This window comes from Stenella coeruleoalba (assembly GCF_951394435.1).
Source record: "Stenella coeruleoalba genome assembly, chromosome: 19".
Lineage (NCBI taxonomy): Eukaryota > Metazoa > Chordata > Mammalia > Artiodactyla > Delphinidae > Stenella > Stenella coeruleoalba.
The window spans coordinates 9256885-9284556 of record NC_137165.1 but is presented as its reverse complement, the minus strand read 5'-3'; the positions used below and the strand labels follow the sequence as shown (position 1 = coordinate 9284556).

The 27672-nt window shown below is 49.7% G+C and overlaps 2 protein-coding genes across 3 annotated transcripts; one reads left to right on the top strand and one right to left on the bottom strand.

The window, feature by feature from the left end:
• The first annotated feature begins 3318 nt into the window (after positions 1–3318).
• Positions 3319–9997, top strand: ATP1B2 (ATPase Na+/K+ transporting subunit beta 2). Its single transcript, XM_079904989.1, has 7 exons — positions 3319–3952; positions 5730–5858; positions 6563–6667; positions 6778–6983; positions 7221–7277; positions 8059–8157; positions 8265–9997. Exons 1-7 carry the CDS (start codon positions 3841–3843, stop codon positions 8427–8429), a joined length of 873 nt encoding a protein of 290 aa, XP_079761115.1. The 5' UTR covers positions 3319–3840; the 3' UTR covers positions 8430–9997.
• Positions 9998–15094: 5097 nt separating this feature from the next.
• Positions 15095–27560, bottom strand: TP53 (tumor protein p53). Of its 2 annotated transcripts, XM_079903695.1 has the most exons (11): positions 27441–27560; positions 19429–19530; positions 19270–19291; positions 18923–19180; positions 18297–18483; positions 18104–18216; positions 17764–17873; positions 17285–17421; positions 17124–17197; positions 16590–16696; positions 15095–16028 (listed from the first exon to the last, which is right to left on the bottom strand). In XM_079903695.1, exons 2-11 carry the CDS (start codon positions 19500–19502, stop codon positions 15947–15949), a joined length of 1164 nt encoding a protein of 387 aa, XP_079759821.1. In that variant the 5' UTR covers positions 19503–19530; positions 27441–27560; the 3' UTR covers positions 15095–15946. The 2 variants fall into 2 exon arrangements, with proteins under 2 accessions (XP_079759821.1, XP_079759820.1); XM_079903694.1 differs by having other exon boundaries at positions 17124–17421.
• Between the last annotated feature and the right edge of the window lie 112 nt (positions 27561–27672).

Sequence of the window (27672 nt, the reverse complement as noted above, 5' to 3'; positions counted from 1 at the left end):
ACTGGCCCATTTCCGTGCTCCTTAACTGATGAAGGAAAAGGCAAGTTGCTTCCCTGAGGTTTCTCGTAGAAGGAGCCATTCCATGTTTAAGCCCAATTCAGCAACCAGGCATTATCTTCGGTAGCTCTGTGGGTTGCTTGGGTATGGAGGATATATAGAAAGCCTTGCTCTGAAAGAGCTTACAGTCTAGCTGAAAAGATAAAATACAAGAGTTTTCAGCCCAGTTGCTCAAGACAAAAACCTAGGCACTAGCCATGGTCATCATTCTACTGCCTAAATAGATTCTGAACCCATCCTTTTGTCTCCATCTGCAAAGCTGCTGCCCTGGTCCAGGCCATCCATGTCTCCCACCCAGACTGCTGCAAAGCCCTGCTACCTGGCCTCCTCGCTTCCCATGGTCCACTCTCACACGGCAGCCATGGTGATTTTCATTAAATTTAATCATGTCGATCCATTGCCTAAAACCGTAGAATTAAGACTTCCCTGGCGGTCCAGTGGTTAAGACTCGGTGCTTCTACTGCAGGGGGCATGGGTTCAATGCCTGGTCGGGAAACTAAAATCTCATGTGCTGCACAGTGCGGCCAAACAAACAAACAACAAAAAAAAAACCCGCAGAAAAATCCTGGAATTGTTTCTGTGATGGTTGGATTAAAATCCAAACTACTCCCTTTGGCATACAAGGACCTGCATGACTTGGCCTCTGCCTACCTCTCAGATCTCTTGCTGTACCAATCTTGCTGTCCCTCGTTCAAGCCCAGCCTTTGCACTGACCCTTCCCTCCACCTGGAAAGCTCTTCCCCTACATGTCCCTATGGCTCCTTTGGGTTACTTGGGGCAATTAAAAGTTATCTCCTCCGCAAGGCCATCCATGCCCATGCAGGCACTCTGGCACATCACCCTGTTTTATTTTTTTCTGCATAATATTAACATTATTTAATTTGTTTGTTTTTACGGTTTATTGGAATGGGAGTCCCAGGAGCACAGGGACCAGAATAGTGCCTGGCTCTAAGCAAATGCTCATTAGGTACACATTGAATGAATGAATGGGAGTCGGGGCTGGACTCTGAGGGGTGGGCAGTCTTCCAGGATGTGGAGATGAAATGGACAAAGGTGTAAAGTCAGGAGTAAGCACAGCCTGTCCCAGGAGTGGTGGGCTCAGCTCCCGCAGAGGACTAGTTGGGGCCTAGTGGCAAAGGAGGTTGGGGATACAGACTGGGTCTAGATATGGAGTACCCTGAGGGTGAGACTGAAGAATCAGGATTGCATCCTGCAGGGTCACAGGAAACCACCGAAGACCTTTGAGCTGAGGGGTGCCCTAATTAAAACTGTATTTTGAGAAAATTAATCCAGAGTCTGCTGCAGAAGGGACTGAAGTAAGACCAGCTGCATAATTTGTGGGACCCAGTGCAATATGAAAATGTGGAATCCCTTGTTCAAAAAGCAGGAAAAAAGTGCCGTTCGCGTACTAAAATATAAAATATTTTCCTTTCTTCCATGGTTCTTCTCTTGACTTTTCATGGTATTTTAAATTTATTTAATGTTATTCTAGATAAAGAAAATAACATTTTGGGGACTTCCCTGGTAGTCCAGTGGTTAAGAATCCACCTTCCAATGCAGGGGACTCGGGTTCGATCCCTGGTCGGGGAACTAAGATCCCACATGCCGCAGGGCAACTAAGCCCACGCGCCGCAACTACTGAGCCTGCGTGTTCTGGAGCCTGCGCGCCACAACCAGAGAGCCTGTGTGCCACAACTAAGAGCTGACGCAGCCGAAATAAATAAATATTTTTTTAAAAGAAAATAACATTAAAAAAAATAAATTTATTTATTTATTTTTGGCTACGTTGGGTCTTCATTGCTGCACGCGGGCTTTCTCTAGTTGCGGCGAGCAGGGGCTACTCTTCATTGCGGTGCGCGGGCTTCTTATTGCGGTGGTTTCTCTTGTTGCGGAGCACGGGCTCTAGGCAGGTGGGCTTCAGTAGTTGTGGCACACGGGCCGTAGAACGCAGGCTCAGTAGTTGTGAGCACGGGCTTAGTTGCTCCGAGACATGTGGGATCTTCCCGGACCAGGGCTCAAACCTGTGTCCCGTGCATTGGCAGGCAGATTCTTAACCACTGCGCTACTAAGGAAGTCCCAGATAATGATTCTTAATAGGAGGTCTTTGGAGGCCCATGTACCTCCCTACTAGACTGTGGGTCTCTGGAGCCCTGTGAGAACCATGACTTTACCTCCCCAGCGCTGGGTTGTACAAGGTCTCTAGTAGGTGCTCAATAAATGTTTGTTGACCCAAATGGGCAAATGAGAAGGGGAGTTCAGACATGGGGGTGGGAGGAGGCAGAACACCTAAGCAGATGGGGCTCCAGGGCTGGGGTCTCAGGGCAGTATTGGGGGCTGGGAATGTGGTGTTGGAAGGGCTTTTTTGTCCCCCTAATATTTACTTGGTCGCGTCAGGTCTTAGTTGTAGCAGGCGGACTCCTTAGTTGCGGCATGCACGTGGGATCTAGTTCCCTGACCAGGGATGGAACCAGGGCCCCCTGCATTGGGAGCGCAGAGTCTTAATCACTGCGCCACCAGCGAAGTCCCTGGAAGGGTTTCATGAGGGATGTGGTGGGAAGGCAGAGAAGCCCCCGGGCTTGGGGAGAACCAGGTGGTGGGAGAAGCGGCAGTGGGACTGGAGAAGGAGGTGTCGGGGGGATTGGTAGCAGCTCCCATGAGGGGAATTTCCCTCCTGTGGTGGCCTCTATTGATCTCTTTGAGGACTGTTCTAGCTTCCAGCCCGGCTGGTGTAGTACCTCAGCTGGTCTCTTCGATCTGTTTTTCTTGATCTCTGACTCCTTCTCTATTCGTCTCACATTCTGCCCCGTCTCCTGGATCTTAGTCTCTTTCTAACTCCCTGCCTGAGATGGGGCCCCCATCTCAGCATATATCTGTTTTCCTCTCTGTCTTCTGTGTCTCTCGGGGGTTATCTTTCCCTCTACTCCGCCCGGACACGCCCTCTATCCTCTCCACTCACCCAGATCTAGTCCAGTACCTGGAGTGGGGGTAAGGGAGAGACCTCTAGGTCCTGAAGAGGCGTCAGGGGGGCGGGCCCAATCCCTTTCTCCAAATTTGCATATGCATGAAGTCGCCCAGGCCAGCAGCGAGGAGGCGGGGCCTCTTGGGGGGGGGTGGAAAGGGGGCGGGCACCCCCGGAGCCGCGGAGTATATAGACTGAACGCCGCGGCTGCCGGCCCCGCACTGCTGAAGAGCGGAGCCTCCGCCCGGGGGACCCCTATCCCTGCCTGTTTCCCACAACTGCGCGTCCCCACCCCACCCCACCCCCGCGGCCGAGCCACCGCAGGTGTGGCGGTCTCCGCTCGGCAGAAGAGCCTTGAACGGTCACCCGACCCTCCTCCACAGCCTCTTTGCATCTCGGATTTCGGGGCGGTCCCCTCCCCCACCTCTCCCTGCCCCTTTGCACCCCGATTTTTTATGCGCTTCTCTCGGGTTTTGCAGCCGTCTATTTTTGCATCCCTTTTCGTTTTGCTTCTGGGAGGTTTGGGGAGTGAAGCTGCGTTCGCACCCCTTCCCCTTTTTATCCTCCCCTGCTCGGACAACCCCCCTTTTCATTGCAGTGGGGGGGGCCTAGGTTCTGTGCATCCTACGCCGCGCCGCCAGCACCCCGCAACGTGTGGCCCTGCGCCCCGGAATTTGCAGCAGCTGCATATCTGAGGGAGGGGTCTCCCTCGCCCCCGCTGCCTTTGCTTCCCGCGCGTTCTGGTGCGTGAGTGTGCTTCACGCGCCGCACCCCGGCTTCTCCGTAGCCCCCGCCCCGCGCGGGACTCGCCCCCCGCCGTCAAGATGGTCATTCAGAAAGAGAAGAAGAGCTGCGGGCAGGTGGTTGAGGAGTGGAAGGAGTTCGTGTGGAACCCGAGGACGCACCAGTTCATGGGCCGCACCGGAACCAGCTGGGGTATGCGGGGCCGGCCGCGCGAGGGGTTGGGGGTCCACCGGGCGACGCCCCGAGCACACGAGGTCCCGCCGGCGCAGCCCCAGCTCCCTTCCCGGGTCCCCGGCGTCCGGCCCCCCTGCCGGGCTCTGGGCTGGGAGGGCGCCGAATCGCCGGTCTAATCTCCCTGGCTGGCCGCTGCGGAGGCGGAGAAAGTAGGTCACTGCCGCCTTCCCGTCCCCCGCGGAGCCCCCTCGCTCGGGGGGTCGCGGGCTCTGAGCGCGTGTCCGCGCCGCGGCGCTCGCGCTCGCTGTCGGAGTCCGGTCAGCTCCGCACAGTCGCCCCCCCTTCCCCAGAAGAGAGACCCTTCCCTCCCTCTGACTCTCACTAGCTAGCCAGCCCCGTCTATTTTTAGCTCGAGCCCACCCCTTGGACCCTGGGAACGTTCATGAGCGGGCGGGCCTTGGAGAGGTGGGGAGTGTGTTGGAGGGGGTTCTTCACAGCGGAAGTTGTCTGTGTCCTACTACCGGGTGTTTTGGAGCCTTCTGTGACTGCTTGGCGGGTGGGGGGCTGTTGCGCCGGGGTGACACTGGGAGGTTTTCGGGGCTGGGTGTTCGGCTCAGATGTCGCAGGCGGAGGGAGTGGTCACTAGTGGTGAGACATGTACATCATCCGGCCCAGTGTGTCTGTGGGCTTGCGTGGCTTGGCTCCTTACCCACCCATACCTTGGCGCCACTGGGGAGGCGTGGAGGGAGTTGCATCTGGTTGAGGGTCCCGTGCTGGGCATAGGTGCCAGTGAGGGGTGGAATTCTTCCGAAAGGGATTTTCAAGCTGGGAAGTCGAAGCACAGGAGACATTGTGTGACACAGCTTACAGTGCATCCACACTAATTGAACGCGGACCCCATTAGCCCAGCCACTTGGGGCACTTGAGGTGGGTCCGATGCAGTCCTTGCCGCAGGAAACTTGAAGTCCACTCCCTGGGACTGGAGGCATCCACGAGTGCTTGGGAGAATCTGAGAAGGCTTCTTGAGTGAAGTGTCTTCTGAGATGGAAGGACTGGGGGTCTGGGGTGGTGGAAACAGCAGGTACTCACACCAGGCTGAGGAGTGACGGAGTGACGTGTCACATCCACCAAGGACCAGCTCTATGTCTGAAAGGCTATTGGAGGTCTACGTTTACTCCTGCCTCTGCCCTGGGTGCTGTGTGTGAATTGGGGGGTAGGTGACTGTTGAAGGTTCTGGACAGCTGAGACTTTGTAGCTTGGCAGGAGCCTCATTCAAGGTTTGGCTTTTGTGGGGCTCTGAGAGAGAGATTTTGCTATTTGAGTGTGGACGTCCACGCCCTGAGGGATGGGATAAGAGTTTGGCTGTGAATTGGGGCCAATGCCGGCTTGAAAGTCATCGTGCTAGACAGCTTCAAGCATGAGTACCGATACAGTGGTATCAGATATTGTGCCTTTTCAGGGCCACGAAGGTTGAGGAGTTGAGAACGTAATTTGTGGCAAAATGACTGCGGCCTATACTATGAGTTGTACCAGCAACAAGAGTTTAGCCCTCTTGTGGCCTCCACAAGGTCGGGCTTCACTGTGCTGTGGGATCAGGAAGGGCTGGGAGTCATGGCTGGAAGCCAGACACAACTGCCGCTTTTCAGCTTGTCTCCTTTTGCTTCCAGGGGAAGGCTTCCCAAGGCTCTGCGATCCATTCCTGTGCAGAACCTCTGAGTGGGAGAGGGGTGTGTGGGGCTAGGTCAGGTCATCGAGGGAGACCTGGAACCTGCTGACCCTGTTTCCTCCTCCTTAGCCTTTATCCTCCTCTTCTACCTCGTCTTCTATGGCTTCCTCACCGCCATGTTCACCCTCACCATGTGGGTGATGCTGCAGACGGTCTCTGATCATACTCCCAAGTACCAGGACCGACTGGCCACACCGGGTGAGTGACGAGGCTCCCCCACCAGCCACTGTAACTGCTCTTGTGCCCCCAGGTATCCAAAAGGAACTCACAGGCTGAGAACTGTCAGCTCTTCTCAGAGGTTCGGTTCTGATGATCCCGTCACCATGTGCTGGGGAGTTCTTTTTTTTTTTAATATTTATTTTATTTTTGGCTGTGTTGAGTCTTCATTGCCCACGCAGGCTTTCTCTAGTTGAGGCGAGCAGGGGCTACTCTTCATTGTGGTGTGCGGGCTTCTCACTGCGGTGGCTTCTCTTGTTGCGGAGCACGGGCTCTAGGCTTGTGGGCTTCAGTAGTTGTGGCACACGGGCCCAGTAGTTGTGGCTCGCAGGCTCTAGAGCACAGGCTCGGTAGTTGTGGCGCACGGGCTTAGTTGCTCTGCGACACGTGGGATCTTCCCGGACCAGCGCTCAAACCCATGTCCCCTGCACTGGCAGGCGGATTCTTAACCACTGCGCCACCAGGGAAGCCCTGGGGAATTCTTGAAGTCTGCCTTCCCATTTCCCACAGCTGAGAGCTCTGTGATCTGGGGAGGTGGCAGATGTTCACAGGAGATCTCCCTCCCGGGAAGACGATCTCGGATCTTCACCTGTCCCTCACCCTGGTGTTCCCTATGTCCATCTTTTTCCCTCTGTGTGTGGTCCCTCATCTTATATATACCCCTCACTCTCGCCTTTGTTGACTAGGCTTGATGATTCGCCCTAAGACTGAGAACCTAGATGTCATTGTCAATGTCAGTGACACTGAAAGCTGGAACCAGCATGTTCAGAAGCTCAACAAATTCCTGGAGCGTGAGTATGGGGCTGGTGATGTGGCTGTGCAGGACCTCGGGGCAGGGGACTGGAGACCCTGGGAGCAGAACATGAGGCCTGTGACTCTCCCCCCCCCACCCCCCCCGTAGCTTACAATGACTCCATCCAAGCCCAAAAGAATGATGTCTGCCTCCCTGGGCGCTATTACGAACAACCAGATAACGGAGTTCTCAACTACCCGAAACGTGCCTGCCAGTTCAACCGGACCCAGCTGGGCGACTGCTCTGGCATTGGGGACCCCACCCACTATGGTTACAGCACAGGACAGCCCTGTGTCTTCATCAAGATGAACCGGGTACTCACGACCTTAGTTCCCAGGGGGAACGGAGGAGGGAGCTGGGGCCACCATCTGCTGGCAGCTGCTTTATTTTGCTGGGGCTCTTGCGCTTCGGGAGATTTTTAGATATTTGAATGGCTGAGAGAACAAGAGAGATGGGGCCATTGGAGGCTGAGATGGTGGTTGGAAGGCTGGATACTTGTGTCTTTGACAACTTCTTTCTTTAACCCTCACGACTCTCTCTCCTCACTCCAGGTCATCAACTTCTATGCAGGAGCAAACCAGAGCATGAATGTTACCTGTGTGGGGAAGGTGAGTTTGTTGGGCCTTTGCGAACCTGTTTGTCCTTCATGGTTTCCATGTCATTCACTCATCTCTCCCTATCTACTTTGCTCCCAGAAGCTCCATCACTCTAGGGACAAGGGGGTAAGAGTGGGCTCCGGTATGGCTCAAACTCCAAGGGGCTGCCACCTCTCTTGCTTCTCTCTAGGATGCAGAAGTCTGCTCTTTTGTGTGGATAGACACCCCCTTCCTGACTCCGCCCAAAGCCCTGCTTCTGGCTTCTCTCCCTAATCCTTCCATGTTCTCCTCTATTCCCTGACTATGTCTTCCGCTCTCCATCCCATGTCTCTCCTATCCCTCAATTCTTTTTAGGTATCTGGTAGCTGCTGATCTGTAAGCACCACCTGCCACCACTAAGTTGTCCTTGGAACCCTGCTCCCCCCACCTCTGTCCTCTCTAGGAACTTCCTGCCCCTCTTCGTTCATCCCCCTCCTTGTTTCCTACTGAGCCCTTACTCATTTATCTGTTCTCTCTTGGCTCCGCTCCAGAAACCGATTTCTGAGGATGGGGTAAGAATTTGGGATGGGCGGGCAGTAGGAGGCTTCAGGTTCATTAGCGCCCTGGAGGCCTTCCCAGTTTGATGGAAGAGATGGGACACCCGCTCCTGCGCACGCACAAACACACCAGCCTCCGCGCTCAAGGGATACGGATATGAGACAATAATTTGGGGGTCAAGGAGGAACAAAGGGAAGTCTGGAGAGCGTCTGGGTTCCCTCACATGCTCTCCCCCACCCTCCTGCGTCTCCCACAGCGAGATGAAGATGCTGAGAATCTCGGCAACTTCGTCATGTTCCCTGCTAACGGCAGCATCGACCTCATGTACTTCCCCTACTACGGCAAGAAGTTCCACGTAAGTCCCGTGGGAGGCTGGGTGCTGGTTCCTGCAGGGGAGCGGGGCCCTGGGGAGGAGGCCGAGTTGCTGCGGGCCTGGAGCCTCGCTCTCCTCCTCTGGCCCAGGTGAACTACACGCAGCCCCTGGTGGCCGTGAAGTTCCTGAATGTGACCCCCAACGTGGAGGTGAACGTGGAGTGCCGCATCAACGCCGCCAACATCGCCACTGACGACGAGCGCGACAAGTTTGCTGGGCGCGTGGCCTTCAAACTCCGCATCAACAAAACCTGAGGCCCCTTCCTCCCGCCCCCACCTCTTTCCTACGGATGCTTCTGGAATATCCCTGACCCTGCCTGATCCCTCCCTCACCCACCCCAAAGGTATTTTTTATAACAGAGCTCTGGCTTGTCTGAGTCCCTTTTCCTTTACTTCTGAACCCGGCCTGATGTCTGTCGTGATTCCCTGGCTACCCACATTTTCCACCATCTTCTTCCCACCCTAGCTCAGTCAGAGACAGGGAGATGGGACCCCAAGACGGTCACAGAGGAGTTGGGAGCCTTTCTAGGCCTGGAGTAGCTTTGAGTGGGGTGTCCTCACAGCTACCCACCTGTCCCGCCCTCTTATCCCCTGAGAGCTATAGAAAATGCCCACCCACCCACCTACGCACATATCTCATTTCACCCCTTACTTCCACACACTGAGGTGGCGCTCAATTCTGTTTTTTAAATTGAAGGAGAATTGACTTACAACACTACGTTAGTTCCAGGTGCACAGCATAGGGATTTAATATTTCTGTACGTTAGAGTGGTCACCAGTGTGGCCCTCTATCCCTCATTCTAGCTCAGCTGCTGTCACCTTCCTCTGTCTCCCTCACCTTCTGCCTATCTACAACAGTCGCTGTCTCAGTGGCTTTTGACTTGTCTGCCTCCTCTGGCCGGTCTTCTCCATCCCCATTCCCTCCACTGAAAGGGGGACCGTTTGTAATTGAGGACAAGGTGGCTCTGTGGCCTTTTCCCTCTTTCCTGGCACATCTGGCTTCTCACCCCACGTTGACTACGTGAGCTGGGAATGAGGGTCTGAAGGAGAAGTCCATGTTGGTTCTTGAAAATTCTCTTCTGGTCCCTCCTGTCACCCAACTAGGCACTCAGAGGGGCGGGGTTGACCTAGGCTGAATGTCCACTTTGTTTTTGCCGATGGCTCCCTTCCCCCTGTTCGCGTTCCCAGAATATCCTGCAAGTTCCACTTCCCAGGCGCCCTGGGGGAGGGGCAGCCATTTTGGCTAGGTCCCCAGTGGCCACCTTGGAAACGTCAGCTGGCTATGGGACTATTCCACCTCCTTCCCCTGGGCCCAGATATGCCCCCACCGTTCTCTCTCTGGCTTCTCTTAGCAAGTTATCAACTAATCACTAACTCCTTCCTTTTTCTCTGCATGCCAGCCTGAAAATTGCAAATACCTCCTCCATCTAAGGCTCTGAATTTCTTGTTTCCGTCTCCTTCAGACCCCTTTGCCTTCTTAAACAACCCCATAGTGCCCATAGAATGTTAAATGAGGGACTGCCTGTGATCTTGAGTTATAGAGGCATTTTAACTCTTTCTTTTCCCGCGTCCTTCACTTCCTCCCCTCTGACTTCCTTTTTTTTTGATGCTGCAGCTTCCACATCCCACCCACAGATGGACTCTCCCCTGTTTTTCTCTCGCTGGATCTGAGTCTCTTCCCTTTGGGTCCCCATGTCTTCCTGCACTCCCCTCACCCCACTGGTCTCTCTCTGCAGTTATTTAATGCCTGTGTCAGATCTACTGTAAAAAGAGGATAAAGTACAATAAAATGAGAGCAATTATATATATAAATATATATCATACAGGGAGCCCTGTGTGCAGGTTGTTCCTTTCTGAGCATTTGGAAGAGCCCTGGGAAGGGGGTGGGGGGTGGATTTGGGTGACCCGGGAGTTACCCAGCCCTTGGGGGCCCACTCCCCAGCTTTGATCTCTTCCATCCAGTGTCCAAGCATCTACCTCCTAGATTGCTCCATCACGTATACTATCTTGAGATCACTCAATACAAGACAGGCAAGAAGCCTACGTCCTTTCCTACAGCAATACTTATAAAGTGCCTACTCTGTGCATTCTAGGCACCAGGAAGACACACTTATGAAAGAGGCAGAGTGCCTGCCCCCAAGGAGCTCCCCAGTTTAACAGGAGAGGGGAGGAGCACACGAGAAACTCTCAAACCAGGTAGACCTAAATGTATTTCCAGGAAGGGGCGAAAGCTGGTGAGGACAAACTTCAGAGCGGTCACCCACTCCCTGTGGGGGCTTCGAAGGGCTTAAAGGATGTGGTGGTTTTAGGGGGAGAGACTAGCATCAGCAAATGCCCAGAGACAGGTGAGGAAAATTGATCAGAAGAAACAGATCTCAAAACAATATGAGCCGTAGGAGCCCAGTTTTGTGCGTAAAAAACGTACACACGCAAGCGTAGAAAAAAAAGATGATGAGTCTATACCACAGTGTTGATTGTGGTATTTGTGGATGGCTTTATAGCTAATTCTTATTTTCTTGGGGCTTATTTGTTTTTGTTTGCAATGAGTTCCTCAATATTTGCCTTGAAAAATAACTTTATTATGCATACACATATATCCACAGTTTTATCATGAATGCATAGTACACACACACACACACACACACACACAGAGGGATTGCTGGGTTTTTTGGTCATTGTTACACCAAAATTAGATCATATTATACACAATTTTGTGCATCTCACTGTGTTCACTCAATTTCACCTGGCCTGGTAGAGCTCTAATTCTTTTTTTTAAATGGCTGCATAATATTTTTTTCTATTGGGTCGTTCTTCCCTTGTTAATTTGTTAGAGCTCCTTGACAGTTGTAGATATAAACTGTTTTATGCATTGTAGAATTTGCCCCCATCGATTTTTTCCTTCTTGAGTTTGTGGTTTCTTTTACTGTTAAAAGTGGTTTCTGGGCTTCCCTGGTGGTGCAGTGGTTGAGAGTCCACCTGCCGATGCAGGGGACATGGGTTCGTGCCCCGGTCCGGGAAGATTCCACATGCCATGGAGCGGCTGGGCCCGTGAGCCATGGCCGCTGAGCCTGCGCGTCCAGAGCCTGTGCCCCACAACGGGAGAGGCCACAACAGTGAGAGGCCCGTGTACCGCAAAAAAAAGTGGTTTCTTTTCCTTTTTTTTTTTTTTTTTTGGCCACACCTCCTGGCGTGTGGGATCTTAGTTCTCCTGAGCAGGGATTGAACTCAGGCCCTCGGCAGTGTAAGCGCAAAGTCCTAACCACTGGACCGCCAGGGAATTCCTGGTTAGTTTTTCATATAGTCAAATATGCTTTAGTTGTTCTTTTGCAGTTTCTGGGTTTCCAGTCAGTAGCGTATACTCGTTTTGCAAATTTTTTTGACAGAATTTTATTTCAATTTTTACATTCACCTTAATTCATTTGGTCTATTTTTTAAAAACTTAAACTGACTTTATTTATTTTTGGCCGTGCCTCTCGGCTTGCGGGATCTTCCCTGACCAGGGACCAAACCCAGGCCGCCTGCGGTGGAAGCACGGAGTCCTAACCACTGGACCACAAGGAATTCCCATATTTGGTTTATTTTTGTTTCTTTTTGTGTGTGGTGTGAATGAGGAGTCTGGTTTACTTTTATTTTTTAGTTATGTCAGCTTCATTTAAAAAATATCCTTAATTTACCCCCATTGAATTGAAATGCCAACTTCGGTTGTATAATACATTTTGCTGTATGCTGAGATCTACTTCTGGATTCATTACTGGCTGTCTACCACCCCATACACCAAGCCATACTGATCTGATTCCAGTAGTTTTATAGTATGTTTTCTGATATCTAGCAATGCAAGTAAGCCTCCTTTTTAAAAACAACTATTGGCTATTTTGGGGCACTTATTCTTCTCTATAATTTTTTATAAAAATAAATAAATTTATTTATTTATTTTTGGTTGGGCTGGGTCTTTGTTGCTGTGCGCGGGCTTTCCTTAGTTGCATCAAGTGGGTCTACTCTTCTTTGTGGTGCGCAGGCTTCTCATTGCAGTGGCTTCTTTTGTTGCGGAGCATGGGCTCCAGGTGCACGGGCTTCAGTAGGTATGGCACATGGGCTCAGTAGTTGTGGCTCGCAGGCTCTAGAGCGCAGGCTCAATAGTTGTGGCACATGGGCTTAGTTGCTCTGCGGCATGTGGGATCTTCCTGGGCCAGGGCTCGAACCTGTGTCCCCTGTGTTGGCAGGCGGATTCTTAACCACTGCGCCACCAGGGAAGCCTGCTCCATTACTATTTTAATTGTTTTTTTTTTTTAAGGAGTGGCTGCTGAAATTTAATCAAATTCCTTTCAGCATCTGTTGATATGATCATATTTTTCTTCCTTAATTTGTTTTAATTTATTTATTTATTTTTGGCTGCACTGGGTCTTCATTGCTGCGCGTGGGCTTTTCTCTAGTTGCAGTGAGCAGGGGCTACTCTTTGTTGCGGTACACGGGCTTCTCATTGCGGTGGCTTCTCTTGCTGCAGAGCATGGGCTCTAGGCGCGCGGGCTTCAGTAGTTGTGGCACGTGGGCTCAGTAGTTGTGGCTCGCGGGCTCTAGAGCACAGGCTCAGTAGTTGTGGCACACGGGCTTAGTTGCTCCGCAGATGTGGGATCTTCCTGGACCAGGGCTCAAACCCATGTCCCCTGCATTGGCAGGCGGATTCTCAACCACTGAGCCACCAGGGAAGCCCGCTCCATTACTATTTTAATTAAGGTTTTTTTTTTTTTAAAGGAGTGGCTGCTGTAATTTAATCAAATTCCTTTCAGCATCTGTTGATATGATCATATTTTTCTCCCTTAATTTGTTAATGTAATGAATAATGTTGATAGATTCTCTATTAAACCAACTTTATGCTCCTGGAATAAGCCCTACTTGGTTATAGTGTTAATACTCTTTTGATTCATCAATGTATTCTGATACTATTTAGAGATTTTGTATCTCTATAAATTAATTTGGCTTCTAGTTTTTTAGTATCTTGATCAGGTTTTAATATTAACGAAACCACAATAATTTTACATGAATTGGAGATTCCACTCTTCCTATGGTCTGGAATAGTTTAAATAATATTGGATCAATTGGCCCTCGCTTTTTTTTTTCCTCAGTCAGGCGCTTGAGTTTTTCTTTTCTTTTAAAGTGTTTGTTTTTTTTTAAAGCCCTACTTTTGAATCTATCCTTTCAACCAAGATTGCTTTCTCTTTCAATATCTTTAATTTTTAGGATGCATGCTAGGTTGCTTTCTTTTCCTTTTCTTTTTTTAAATAGTGAAAGCATTTATGGCTTGACATTTTCCTCATTATACAACTTCTGCTGGGTGTTATAGATTTGGGGACCCCTGTGTTCCTGAAGTCAAGGAGGTATGTTTTTATAATTATTCCAAACCTTAGTGGGACAGGACTTGGGCTCTCTGAGCCTGAGGGCAGGGGCCATGTCTGCCACAGGCCCCCACAGCCTAGAACAGTCCTGGGCACAGAGTAAGGCAACAATCAATGAATATCTGCTGGCTAGATTGTCAGAGGAATGAACACAACCAGAGGGGAGGAAGTGAGCAAGTGGGACCAGAGAGGTCAGGAACTCATTGGAGGTCACACAGCTTAGTAGAGTTGGCCTGAAAACCCAGGACTAATAATTCTCAGACCAGTCATCTATCAGCTCACAAAGGGACTGGCAGAGCCAGAATGGATCTGCTTTCTGAAGCAGTACAGCAGAAATAAAAACAGAGCTAAGGGCACACTCGAGAGAAATGCTGAGCATACGGGGGTGCCGGACACTGGTCAGAAAGAGAGCTTCAAGGTGACCTGTCTACAGGGGTGAGACGATGGAATGAGTTTCAAGTGCTCTGGTTTGCCAAGGGCCCGGCTGGTAGGGAGAGATGGCAAAGTTAAAGGTCTCTAAAAGAGGTGGTTCTGGGTCTCCTGGGGAGTGTTTGGCATTCCCCAGCAGGGAAGAAAAAAGGTGGTTTTGAGGCCAGGGAGGGCGAGTGGCTTCACAGCTGTCTGGGATCCTCGGGGTAAGCCAAGGGACTCCCACAGGCACTTTAAGCCAGGTTGAGAGGACAGTGGCCCCAGAAGCCCCTTTGGATCTTACTCCCCTCTCTGCCCCCAGGGTGGCAGGATGAGCCACGTCCCCACTGTCTGGCCATCCCTCCGAGCACTGGCTCAGGCTGCAGCGGGTGATGGGGAGAGCTCGCCCCCAGCCCTCCTCCTTGGGAGCTGGCAGCACTAAGGGACAGAATGGTTGGGGAGAGTGCTGGGTTCCCCAGGCTCGACTCTCCTCCCTACCCCAAGAAGCCCTTTGAAAGGTTTTCCTGGCAGAGTTTAAAGCTTCAATTCATTCAGCTGGCTGGCATGAGGCCCGGATGAGGGGATGCTGGGAAGGCCCCAGTCCCACATCCCAGCCCTCACCTTAGTCGCCCCCACTTCCTGGGGACCCCGGCTGGCAGGCCTCCCCCTGCTCTCCTCATCCATTAGCACCCGCCCTCCTTCCCCTTGGGCACCCAGGTATCCTGCCCCTTTCCCGTGGAGCAGATGGCCACCCCAGAGGCTCAGGCTTGCTAAATCAGACATTTAAATCCCATAATCCTTGGTGAGAGGCTGAGAGGGGGCAGAAGCCCAATCCTAGAAGCAGGAGCAGAAGACCTTGTGCCAGCCTTGGCAGGAGAGGAGAGGGGGACAGTTGGTTCCCGAGTTATGAATGGAGTCACCCCTTCCCTTATTGTCATGCAGCCTGCGGACTGACCCAGTCACCAGGCTTTGTTCTCCTCCCGGAACCCGGGCGCTGGGCCCCCCAAACATGCTCCCTGAAGACTCAGGTGGCTGCCTCCCAAATGCACCCCCTTCTTCACCCCTGCACTGTGGGCCCCAGGCACCCTGCGCTGGCACCGATCTCTCAGACACACAGGTGGTAGCAAAGTTTTATTGTAAAATAAGAAATCAATATAAAAATGGGATATAAAAAGGGAAGAGGAGGGGTGCGGGTGACAAATGCAGATGTGCCCTGCAGAGTACAAAAGAAATCTGCCTGAGCATTTGAGGGAAATAAAACAGATCTCGGTAGATACACCAGGGATGGAATCCTCCAGGACGTGGGACAGGGTGAGATTTCCCCTTGGGTGCTGAGGTTCACCAAGAGGTTAGATAGGATTTGGCGGGGCCAGGAGCGAAGGGACTTGGAAATTCCTTCCCCTTGCCCAGCCGTCCAGTCATAGCAACTATCAAATCATCCACCAAGGGGGACACAGAACCAGCACCCACAAAGGCACTAAGTCCCAGACATCATGTAATAAAAAGATGGTTTGGGGGTCAGACATACGTTATTTCATTAACCCTCACAACAAACTCCGTGAGGTAGGTATGATTATCAGCATTTCGTAAATGTGGACAATCAAGTTCGGAGAAACTCAACAACTTAAGATCGCTTCCATGGCTAGTATGGTAGAGAACCGGACTTCCAACCCAGTGTATGGCTGGTTATAAAATGTTCCTCACATGCAGGAACGTTTTCCTACCTCTCTCAAATGCTCCCCACAGTGAATACCTTAAAAGCTAAGCTGGAAGGCCCCAGCTACCTCCCCCAAAAACCATGAGTGCAGGCCAACCTCTTTAGCAGAGCCCCAGGCCAAGCAAACGGAAGAATTCCAGGGTGTTTCCAAGGCACACCTGCACCAAGCAGAGGTTTAAGCCCCTGAGACCCAAAAAACGGCAGGGAAGGGGGGAACGAGGGTAGGGGTGTCAATAGAGGACAGGAAGCAGAAGATGTCAGTCTGAATCAGGCCCTTCTCTCTTGAACATCAGTTTTTTATGGCGGGAGGGAGACGGCCCCTTCTTAGACTTCAGGTGGCTGTGAGGAGAGAGGGGGAGGGGAGATGACATCATCTGACTGAGAAGCTCTGGGCCCCTCTTCCTGGACCTGGGCTTTGAAGGGCCTGAGGTGGGAGCAAGGAGAACTTAAGTTAAAATGGTCACCACCAATGGCAGACATGCTGACTGAGCACCTTGGAGTACTTGTGGGTATTAACCTCTCAGTCTTCCCTTATCCCATTTGACAAATGAGGAAACTAAGCCTGGGAAGGGAAGTAACAAGGCCACAAAGGACTCCTCAGTACTTTGCAGGGCGGAGGATCTGACCCCAAACTCTGACACTGTGTCCTATACTCCCACAGTTATCAGTCCCCTATTTGAGACCCTAGCTCTGAGGGTCTAGGGGTTGTTAGAAATGGCAAAGAAATATCCATGCCCCTGGACCCCCGGAGGCAGGAAAGTAGAGGAAGACTAAAGAATGTTTGGGCAGGGCTGGGACCCAATGGCAGGGTTCCAGCCTTTTACCTTGAAGGCAGGATTAGAATGGAATCCCATGGTTTTCCAACACAGGAAGGCAGGGGAGGGGACCCGGGTCACTCACCTAGAGTGAGCCCTGCTTTCCCCTGGCTCCTTTCCAGCCTGAGCATCCTTCAGCTCCAAGGCCTCATTCAGCTCTCGGAACATCTCAAAGCGTTCACGCCCACGGATCTGTGGCAGGGAAGGAAGGGGATAAAGAAGTATTAGGCAAAATCATAGAAACCGTTTTTATGCTTTCTTTAACAATTTTCTTTTTGGAAGAGGCTTCTTTAAAACGTGTGTTAAGGTACAAGCTGGCGTTTGAAGTCAGGCACAACCAGGAGCCATTGTCTCAAGGCACCACTGCCCCCTGATGGCAAATGTCCTAAATACAGGCAAAGCAGTCAAGAAGAAAATAGCATTTGGAGTGCTAGACTTGAAACTTAAATCTGTCAACCCAATAATATTAACTACAAGAGTTAATGCCATGGACGGGGAAAGGATGTCTAGAGAAACTGGGCTTAACCTCACATCTGCTACATTTATATTTTTTCTTCCCTTATCCAACCTCCACTGAGTGGTGGCAAGAGCCTGCATCTCTCTCTCCCAGACTTGGTACCTGAAGAGTGAAATATTCTCCATCCAGTGGTTTCTTCTTTTGTGGTGGAGAGGAGCTGGTGCTGGTAGGCAGTGCTGGAATACAGGCAAGGAAAGGCGAGAAAAGAGTGAATCTTGGGCAGCACTGCACCCTCTCTGCCTCCTCTTGTCCTGCCTGCTTACCTCGCTTAGCGCTCCCAGTGGGCAGCTCAGGGCAAGACTGCCCCTTCTTGCGGAAATTTTCTTCCTCTGTGCGGCGGTCTCTCCCAGGACAGGCACAAACACGCACCTCAAAGCTGTTCCGTCCCAGCAGATTACCACTACCCAGGTAAGAAGAGGGAAGCAAAAGGCAGTAAGGAGGGTGGGCCCCGCCTCCCTGTTCTCCTGTATACCAGGCCCCACCTACTCCCAACCACCCCCGTCCTACATGGATCCTAAGGTCCAGCTCCAGGAAGATTGAGAAGCCACAGGCTAGAGAGATCCCAAAGCCGGAGAAAAGAGAACTGGGAGGGAGCAGCAGAGGAAGTCTACCAAGGGGATGCAGTGAGGGAAAGATGGCTGGTAGCACGGAAGAAAGTGGTGAAGGGCAGAGCCCAGGGGACAGAGAGAGGCAGAGCTTAGGGAGGAGCATGCCAGCGTGGAGGGCGGCGTGTTGTCCCTACTTCGAGTCTTCCAGTGTGATGATGGTGAGGATGGGCCGCCGGTTCATGCCTCCCATGCAGGAGCTGTTACACATGAAGTTGTAGTGGATGGTGGTACAGTCAGAGCCAACCTGGGAGAGAGCACAGGCCCCAGGTGAGGCTATGCAGCCCCGGGGAAGCTGTTAGCCTTTGTGAGCCTCTGTTTCCTCAGCTGTGGAAAGGGGATAACCCATCTGCTCTGCACACCTCACCGGGTTGTGGGAGATCAAGGAAGGAGAAAGCCCTCCATCTCCCACCTGGATGGTCACTGACAAACCCCTCTGACCCCCTTCCCCCAGAGACCCCAGTGGCCAAACCAGACCTCGGGCGGCTCGTAGGGCACCACCACGCTGTGTCGAAAAGTGTGTCTGTCGTCCAAATACTCAGCACGTAAATTCCCTTCCACCCGGATGAGATGCTGAGGAGGGGCCAGACCTGAGAGCAATCATGGAGGAATTAGGGGTTTGGGGGCTCCGGGCACCAGCCTTGCCCATCCACAGCCCCCTGCTGCTCACCGTCGCTATAGTCAGAGCAGCGCTCATGGTGGGGACAGCGCCTCACAACCTCCGTCATGTACTCTGACTTCTTATAGATGGCCATGGCGCGGACCCGGGTGCCGGGCGGGGGTGGTGAGCTGACCAACAGCTGCACCGGGCAGGTCTTGGCCAGCTGGCAAAACAGCTTGTTGAGGGGAGGGGAATACTGGAGGAGAAGGAAGAATGAATGGAAGGTCAGGACACAAGTACCTAGGGGTCAAATGAACAAACACTGCATAAGTACCGACTAGAAGCCATGTCCTGTGGGGGGAGGGTAGCTAGAGATGGCACGGTCGGGCTCCTACATCCCAGAAGCTTACTTACAAAAGCCAAAGAATGAATGAGAGTGAAGAAAAAAGAAAAAAAGAATGGCCTCACGACAGATGCTGAGAATGTGATGGGAAGGATGAAAATCCAAGGTCAAGGGGGGAAATGCAACTTTGGGACTGGGGTCAAAGGTCATAGACTAACTAGGTAAAATGTAAAAAGACTGACAAAAAGCCAAAGGCTGAAGTGGAACCCTAGAGTTCCGTACAGAGAAACCCCGGGGCACAGGGGCCACACATCGAATTGTACAGGGAAGCCAGCCCCTCAGGGCCACTTACCGTGCAGGTTACAGACTTGGCTGTTCCGGAATGCAGGAAACCTAGACGGAACCCGTAGCTGCCAGGGTAGGTCTTCTGGGAAGGGACAAAGGACGACAGGGGCCAGGAGGTGGCTGGTGCTGGGGCGGCTGGGGTGGGGGCAGCTGGCGCAGGGGGCTCCGGCATTTGGGGGGCTTCATCTGGACGTTCATCCAGCCAGTTTGCGACGTCTTCTGGGGACAGCAGCAGGTCATCCACGGCTGGGGAGAGCTCAGAGGACTGTGGACGGGAGAGACAAGAGTCAGAAGGCCAGGTTCTCAGCCCCCAGCTCTGCAGCCCCTGGGCCCTTCTCGCAGCCCAGCCCTTACCAGAAGGTTGTTTTCAGGAAGCCTGTAAGACAAGAGCAGAAAGTCAGTACTGGTTTTTGCTTCTCACAGGTCTCTACTTAGGGGACTGGGGACTCGGGTGGGGCAGGGTTATTAGAGGCTCAGCAGTGAACCTGCCCCTCCCTCCAGACCTCCACTTACAGTTTCCACAAGTCTGAAAACGTCTCCTGACTCAGAGGGGGCTCCACGCCGAGTTCTGCCTGCAACTCCTCCATTACAGCTCCCTGGGAGGCAGTGTGGCCACTGGGGGGAGAAGGGCGAGGATCCAGTGTGAGACATACCCAGCCCAGGGTCACCTCGCCCTGTGCGCAGACCACGCCAGGGTGTTGAGGATCTGCTACGGGGGCAGGACCCCCCCCCACACCGACTCCTCACTACGCAGAGAGGGACTTCCAACCCTCCCACCACTGAATCCAGAAGCCTTCCTCAGTGTCTACCTATTTCTGCTCTCCTTTGTGGTAATAAGGTTGAAACAACTCTCAGCCAACTCCCTCCATCTGGGGGAAGATACCTCCCTTGACCCGCTCATTCCCCACCTGCTCCCTTGGGATGGCTCCTCACCCCCGGCTTACAAATCCCTCAGGACCCAGGACCTGCCCACCTCTTTGACCTCGTCTCCTAGTACCCTCTCCTTTCTCTGGTGCTTGAGCTCCACTGGCTGCCCTGGTGCCAGAAAGGCTGAGGACCGCTGCTCTACTGGAATATAAACTTCGGCAGGGCAGGGAAGTTGTCTTGTTCACCAGTTATCAGCATAATGCCTTGAACCTGGTTGGGCTCAATAACTGGGGTGAATAAGTGAATCGACGTACCCGGGCCATGAGCGGTTTACGAGCGGTCGAGGGAACAAAGGGGACAGAGCGGTGGCTGCGGTCCGGGCCACCGCCCTGCCGCCATCGTCTCGTCTCTCAGGCCAGCTTTCAAATGGTTTCATCATGCCCTCTTTCTTTCCTTTTTGTTCCCAGTTCATTTCCCCATATATTTATTCTCGGATTAGTGATTTTGGAACAGGTGTTCCTCTCTTTAGAAATACCTGTGCCATGACCGCAGAGTACTCAGATTTCTTTTTGGCATTTGGTGGTATATGATGGGGAAAGTGACGAGTTGTATGACAGGAGAGGTACAAGGTGAACCTTAGAGTAAGTAAGACTTTATGCATAGTTCTTTTTTTTCTCATGTGTGAATTCTTTTTTTTTTTCACACACACACACCGTATTTTATTTTTACAAGAGATAAACAGACTGACACCAAGCATTCTAAATGCATCACCATAACGAAAGCAACAATGATTGCAATTACCAAACACGAAACACACTCACACTATGTCATGATATTGACATTCAGTCCAGGGATCCTCCACTGTAACAGCTCCTTTATTTTGCAGTGAAAATTGATTTGTATATTTTTTGCCTCTGAGTCCTTGTGGGATTTTTTTTTTTATTCAAACAGAAAGTCACAAAAATTATAATCATCCTCACCAGTTCACTCAGTCCCATGTAATTAATTTTTTTTATCTTGATCTTTTGTTAGCACCATGCCCTCTTTCTTGATGCCAAATTTGTCATCAGCTTTGCTCAGAAACATGCCACTGAAAAAGTCCCTGTTCAGTACATTTTTCCTGCTGTCTCAATGGCACTGACAAACACCTCCCGCACCACGCCCAAGCAAGCGGCTCTTTTCTAATCTCCCTTAAGGTTCACCTGCACCTTTATGTTGATACAGAACCTGCTTTCCTGTGTATTTAGAGTGTGAAAAAATCCTTTCACGTGGGTTACCTTATCTGTCCCGATAACCACACTTGCCTCTTGACAGGTGAGAAAGTCTCACAGAGGTTAAGTGACCAGCCGACAACACACACAGGTGAGTGAATGAGCTTTTATGAAAAATGACTGTTCGAAGGTCTAGAATTAAGAGGCTTACTTCATTACAGACTAACCTGCAGAGCTCTCATTTGTAATCAGTTAAGTCTGAAGGTGCAGATTTTAGCGATGAAAGTCTGCCAACTGAGAGGTTGGCAAAAGGGCCTCTTATCATAGCTCCCAAAGCTGATGGGGGATGGACCATGAACATACATGGAGGAAGGCCAGAGGGGACAGCAGCGGGACCCCAAACATCTGCCTTGGGGAGAAGGACTAGGGTTCCCCCTAGATCGATGATCAAAATAACTTTGAGACTTTTATGGAAGGGAGGCTCGTGTCAACAGAGATGGGGCTCAGAAGCCCTTGGTTTGATGTTGTATTGTCACTTAAATTTGCTGCATGACCTCACTTATCTTAAAGCTCCCATGGCAAACGTGGCAGAGCCTGGGCTCTGGAGGCAGACAGGCTGGGCCTGCACCCCAAGCTCACCATCTAATAGCTGTGTAACTTTGGGAGGCTGCTTAACCTCTCTGTGCCTAGCATCCTTTGCTCTAAAATAGGGCCCCACTTGTTATAGGAAATATAAAGAGTTGAGAAAAGCACCTAGCACTTAGTCAGAGCTCAATAGATGCTTCTCTTTATATGATTATCCCAATTTTATTTGTTCTCTATTATTGTTGGAAAGTGAGAGCTTTGTGATTGCGAGGGGGTGGGGCTTTTGTGGTCCTGCCTGCATTCATGCTAGTTCCCCTCCTTCAGACAACTCTGTTTAGTAAACATGCCAGGAGGGGCTGTCCTGGGATGGTGGGCCAAGGTCTCAGTTCCACTGCGGGGAGACAGCCCCATGGACATAGGAGGTCTCCCTCTCTCAGACCTCGGCAACAACTGAATTCTCAATGTTTCTTTCTGTAGGAAACCTCTTCAGAGTAGGTACTTCCCATGGGTATGAGCATCAGGGTGTCATGATGGTTGTGCGGAGGCAGAACATTTACACTGGCAGCCCTGGTGGGAAGGCAATAAACTCAGCTGGGACCCAAAGGAGGGGCAGGCCTGATCGCCATCATAGCAACGGCCTATCATAACAATGGTGGCTGTTTATATAGACCTTATCTGGATCCACTGCTTTCAGGGGCTAATCTCATTAATCCTCTCAAAAAGCCAGTAAGGTAGGTGCTATCATCAGAAGAGAGGAACTGAGGTTAAAGGAATTACCCAGGCTCAGAAAGCTCCCAGGCGGCAGGGCCAGGGATTTGAACCTGGGCTGTCTGTAGCCACACCCAAGCTCTAAATAATTATGCTCCTCTGGCTCCACCCAGAGTCTGATGTAAAAAAAATTTTTGGCTGAAAGCTATGTGATTGGGAAAATAAAAAAAAAAAAATTTGATTCTGGGAAGAAATAAGGCAGCATCTGGTAAAACTGAAAACACATACATTTTACTACTCCACAAAACCACTTCTAGGTGGACGTCCTAGAAAAGTGGTTGCAGGGGGCGACAGAAGGAGTCTTGCACAAAAATATTCATGTCGTTGTTCCTAATGGCAGGTGACAAGAAACAACCTTACTGTCCATCAATAGGAAATAGGTAAATGAAACGTGGTGTATTCATTACAGTGGTTTAGGGAAATGAATTATCTGTATATGTAATCCAATACAGCTCACAAACATGCTGGGTGAAAATACAATTTGCAAGAAAAAAGCAAAACACAGTAATTTGGTTCATGGAATTTAAAAATATAAGATGAGGGACTTCCCTGGTGGTCCAGCGGTTAGGATTCCGGGCTTCCACTAGAGGGGGCACAGGTTTGATCCCTGGTCGGGGAACTAAGATCCAGCATGCTGCGTGGCAGCACAGGGGGAACAAAACAAAACAACATATATATACATATATATAGAAATATGAATACATATAATGACTATCGCTTATAAACATGTGTATGTAAAAGTATGAAACACAGGCAAGAAGAATAAAAATTCACAAAATCTATGATAGTGATGGTCTCAGGGAGAGGGGGATGTATGCTTAGGGTCCTGAGGGTAGAGTCAAAGGAGGTTTTAGCTTTATTAACAAAGAAAAATTTAAAAAGATGGTATCCATACATTACTTGTGTAATTAAAATATGGACAAAAATAAGACAGAATGTTAAGTGTTAAAATTATTTGGTGGGGATATGTGTTATGTTACTTTTGTACCTGTATTTTTCCAAAATAAAAAATATCTAAAAAAGAAAAATAAATAGAAATCATGGAAAATTTTAACCATATAAAAAGGTAAACAGAAAAATGTCCCAAGTACCCATCACACAGCTTCAAGAATAATCAACATTCTGCCTTTTTTGTCTCATCTATACCTCTAGCCACTCCCCACAACCCCACAAATGTTTTTGAGGTAAAACGTACAAAGGTTGAAATGGCATCATACTATTTTGATCACAAAACTTGACAAATTTTGATACAGCTCTGTAACCCACCCCTACCAAGACAAAGATGTTGTGTTCTCTGAAAGTTTTATGTTCAGGGCTATTAACCATGTCAAATTAACTGTTGTGTATGGTGTGAGGTAGAGGGCAAAATCCATTTTTCTGCTTCAGTTGTTTCAGCACTGTTTGTTGAAAGACTTTCCTTTCCCAACTGATTCACTTTGGTGCCTTTGTAGAAAATCATTTACCATATTTATGTCTTTTCCCATACTCTATTCATTGGTTGTTGTCCTACTGTAGCTTTACAGTAATCTTGATATCGGGTATCTTAAGACCTCCAACTTTGTACCACTGTTTCATTTCGGAATCAGCTTGTCAATTTCTACAAACAATGTTTTAAGTCATTGAGTTAAATCATTCTGAAGAGTACAGACACCTTAACACCAATAAGTGTTCTAATCCATGAATACGGTATCTCTCCGTTATTTAAATCTTCCTAAATTCTCTCAGCAGTATTTTGCAGTTTTCAATATGGAGCTCTTGTCCATCTTTTGTTAAATCTATCCCTGAGTATGCCATGTTTTTGACTTTGGATTCAAGGTTGCTATTATATAAAAATACAATGTATGTATATTGCCTTTGAAACTTGTAGCTTTGCTACAATCACTTATTAGTCCGCATAGTGTGAAAATGAATTTTCTATTAGGACTTCTTGTGTACACAATCATACCATCTGTGAATAAAGCAATTTAATTTCTTCTTTTCCAATTGTTATGTTTCTTTCTCTTGCCTGGTTAAGACCTCTAATTTACAATGCTGAAGAGGCCAGAGTCAAATCCTTATCTTAGAGGAAAAGCATTCACTCTAGTCTGTCACTATTAGGTATGTTGTTAATGGTAACTTGATTGGGGGTGCACTGTATCAGACTGAGGAAGTTTCCTCTGCTAGTTTGCTGGGAGGTTGGTTTTTCTTTTAAAATCACAAACAGGTGTTGCATACTGTCAACAGCTTTTTATGCATCTATTGAAGTTGATCATAGGATTTTTACCCTTTAATCTGTTAATGTGGCAAATTACACTGATTGATTTTTTGAATGTTAAATCAATGTTGCAGTCCAGGGATAAACTCTACTTGGGGACGATATATTTATCATTTTTATATATTACTAGGCGTGATTTGCTAAAGTTTGTCAGGTTTTTGCATATATATGCTGACAGCATTACGCTGGCCTCATAAAATGAGTTGGGCAATGTTACTTCCTCTATATTCTGAAAGAGTTTATGTGAGATTGGTTTTGTTTCTTCCTCAAGTATGTGAAGTGAAGAACAAAGGATAGGAAATACCACTGAGACAGCAGATTTAAACCCAAATGTAACAATAATTGCATTAAATGTAAATGGACCAAGCGCTCCAATTAAAGCAATTCAGTGGGGAAAGGAAGGCTATTTCAACAAGTGGAGCTAGAACAACTGGATATCCATTAAGAAAAAATAAAACAGAACCTTGACCTCACATCATGAAAAAATTCTTAATTATCAGTTAATTAATTATGGCTCACAGACCTAAATGTAAAACCTAAAGTTAGAAGGTTCTAGAAGAAAATATATGAGAAACTATAAGAGAATATCTTCATGACCTTGGGCTAAGATTTCCTAAACAGGTCACAGCAACCACTTAAAAGAAAAAAGAATCTTCTGCTCCTCTTAAGAGCTGTTAAACAAACAAGCAAGCAACAGGTCAGGAGAAAATACACGTATCTGACAAAAGATACACTCTTCCTATCCAGAATGTACAAATAACTTCAACACCTCAACAACACAAAAAGCAAATACACCAATTTTAAAAATGGGGAAAAGACTCATCGTTTAATGCTCAGATGTACCCATTCTCTCTTCACATGTAACACAGAAATGGCCAATAAGCACATGCAAACTGTTGAACATAGTTAACAGAGAACTGCAAAATGAAACCGCAATGATGTGCCACATTAGAGAGACTGACAAACCAAATCCTAAGACAGGATATATCCTGCTGGTGGGCGTGTAAAATGGTACAACCACTTTGAATAATTAAAACTTTTTAATAGAATTAAAAAAATATATAGATCTACTCCTCACTCTAGGACCCAACAATTCCACTCCTAAGGATTTATCCAAGAAACATAAAAACATGACTACAAAAGTAATTGTACAAGAATGCTGATAGCAGCTTTATTCAAAATAATCTCAAATGGGAAACAACTGAAAGGCCATCAAAAGAATGCATAAACAATCGATGGTTTATTCATTCAGAGGAATATATTAAAATAAAAAGGAGCAAAATACGGATACACTGATACATGCAATAAAATGGGTGAATTTCACAGATATAAGAAGTTCTCCAACAGGCAAAAATAATCCACGGTGACACAAATCAAAATAAACGTAGGGGGTCAAAGATAGGGAAGAAGCAAGAGAAACTTGTATTTTGATAGGCGGCGGGTGTAAATGCTACCCCCAATTTAGAAAAAAGCACGCAAGTACAGCGCACTGTGTCTGGTTCGTAGCAGGTGCGTGGTAGGCGACCGCGCCCCAAACGATGAAAATGCGGGAAAAATGGTTACGGGTCGGACTTCGCGCGGGGTTCGCCGCCTCCCGCAGGCCAGAACTAGCCGGGACTGGAGAGTTGCATATTAGACCTCGGGCCCCGCCCCTCTCCAAGCCCCGCCCCTTCCGCTTCAAGACGTTCACTCTGCGTCCGAAATGGGAATGTCTCAGCCCAAAGCCGAATACAGAAGAAATTGTTCCTCCGCCACAAACAAACGACCCATCGTTACACTCTTTTATCGTTTAATGCTCAGATGTACCCATTCTCGAAAACACCCAGGGTCTGCCCTCAGACACTTAAAGCAAAAAAACAAACCATCCCACGCAATGGTAGCGTCCGCCTGGTTAGCAGTCGACCGGGGTGGAGCACACCATTCAAAGAGGGGGGGAGGGATTGAGGTTTGCATGAAAACGAATACCTCTTCCTTTCCAAAAGCGGTAGCTAAGTAGTCCAGGAGGGGGGCAAAAAAAAAAAGTAAAGGGGGTTATCAGCCTCCCTCCGCAAGCAATAGGAACTAGTCTAAAAGACCTTTTCTCTTTCTACTTCCCTCACATAGGGTGAATAGTGGTCTGTTCCGAAAAAAGAAACCGGAAATGCTCCTGCAAGTGGCAGAAATGTAAATGTAGAGTCAAACAATAACAGGACTCCCGGGCCTCTCAGGCTGGGTTAGGTCTGCCGGGCTTCGGGGGCAAATCTCTCATTTAGCACGTCCCACTTCCACGACTGACAGTCTTTAACCGGATTTTCTCCTTCTAGCGGAGCCACGGGCCATTTGGAAAGAGCACTCCAGGAAGGACAAAGATCCGGAAGTTATGGGACCTTAGCAGCTTGGCCTTCCCGGATCACCCCGAATAACCACTTCGGAATGGAGCCCGAGGTTCCACTGGGATGCCATACGCTCTAAAATCCCGAGCCACGAATCCCCAAAGTTCCGAGATCCGAAAGTCTCAGACCTTGATGCTTTGTGCGTCTTATTTCGGAATCCCCCACACCCTGGGATGGGGTGGTAATGGTTGGAAGAACCCCTTAGGCCGGCTAAAGTTTCCCCAAAGCCCCACTCCCCCGCCCAAGTGTTCAGCTTGGAGTTCGGTTGGTCATCCCCATCATCTACACTCGGGCCTCCCAACATTGCATTCCTCTGTTGGTGCCGCTAGCCAAGCTTGCATTCCCCCCCAAAATCGCTAAATCCCCAGTGCCCCGCCCCCAGCCCCCTCTATTCCCGCGAGCTGAAAATACACGGAGCCGAGAGCCCGTGACTCACAGAGGACACATGAGGCTCAGTCAAGAGCTTACCCGAAGCTCAGGGGAGCGTGTCACCGTCCTGGGATGCACGCTCCGAGGCTGGACGCCAGGTGACCCCGGACCCCAGCTACTACCTGCGGCCAGGATGGTAGCTCTGGACTTTTGAAGAGCTCAAAACTTTTAGCGCCAGTCCGGAGCACGTGGGAGGGGAAAATCCCAATCCCAGCAACCCTCGCGAGGCTCCTGGCACAAAGCTGGACAGTCGCCATGACAAGTAAGGGCA

Coding starts and splice junctions, on each gene's coding strand:
- TP53 (XM_079903694.1), bottom strand. CDS start 19,502: ATGGAGGAGTTGCAGGCAGAACTCGGCGTGGAGCCCCCTCTGAGTCAG. Junction 19,292..19,428: donor TTTTCAGACTTGTGGAAACT/GTAAGTGGAGGT, acceptor CTTGTCTTACAG/GCTTCCTGAAAACAACCTTC. Junction 18,484..18,922: donor CCAAGTCTGTAACCTGCACG/GTAAGTGGCCCT, acceptor CTTCTCCTCCAG/TATTCCCCTCCCCTCAACAA.
- ATP1B2 (XM_079904989.1), top strand. CDS start 3,841: ATGGTCATTCAGAAAGAGAAGAAGAGCTGCGGGCAGGTGGTTGAGGAG. Junction 5,859..6,562: donor GGACCGACTGGCCACACCGG/GTGAGTGACGAG, acceptor TTTGTTGACTAG/GCTTGATGATTCGCCCTAAG. Junction 8,158..8,264: donor ACTACGGCAAGAAGTTCCAC/GTAAGTCCCGTG, acceptor CCTCTGGCCCAG/GTGAACTACACGCAGCCCCT.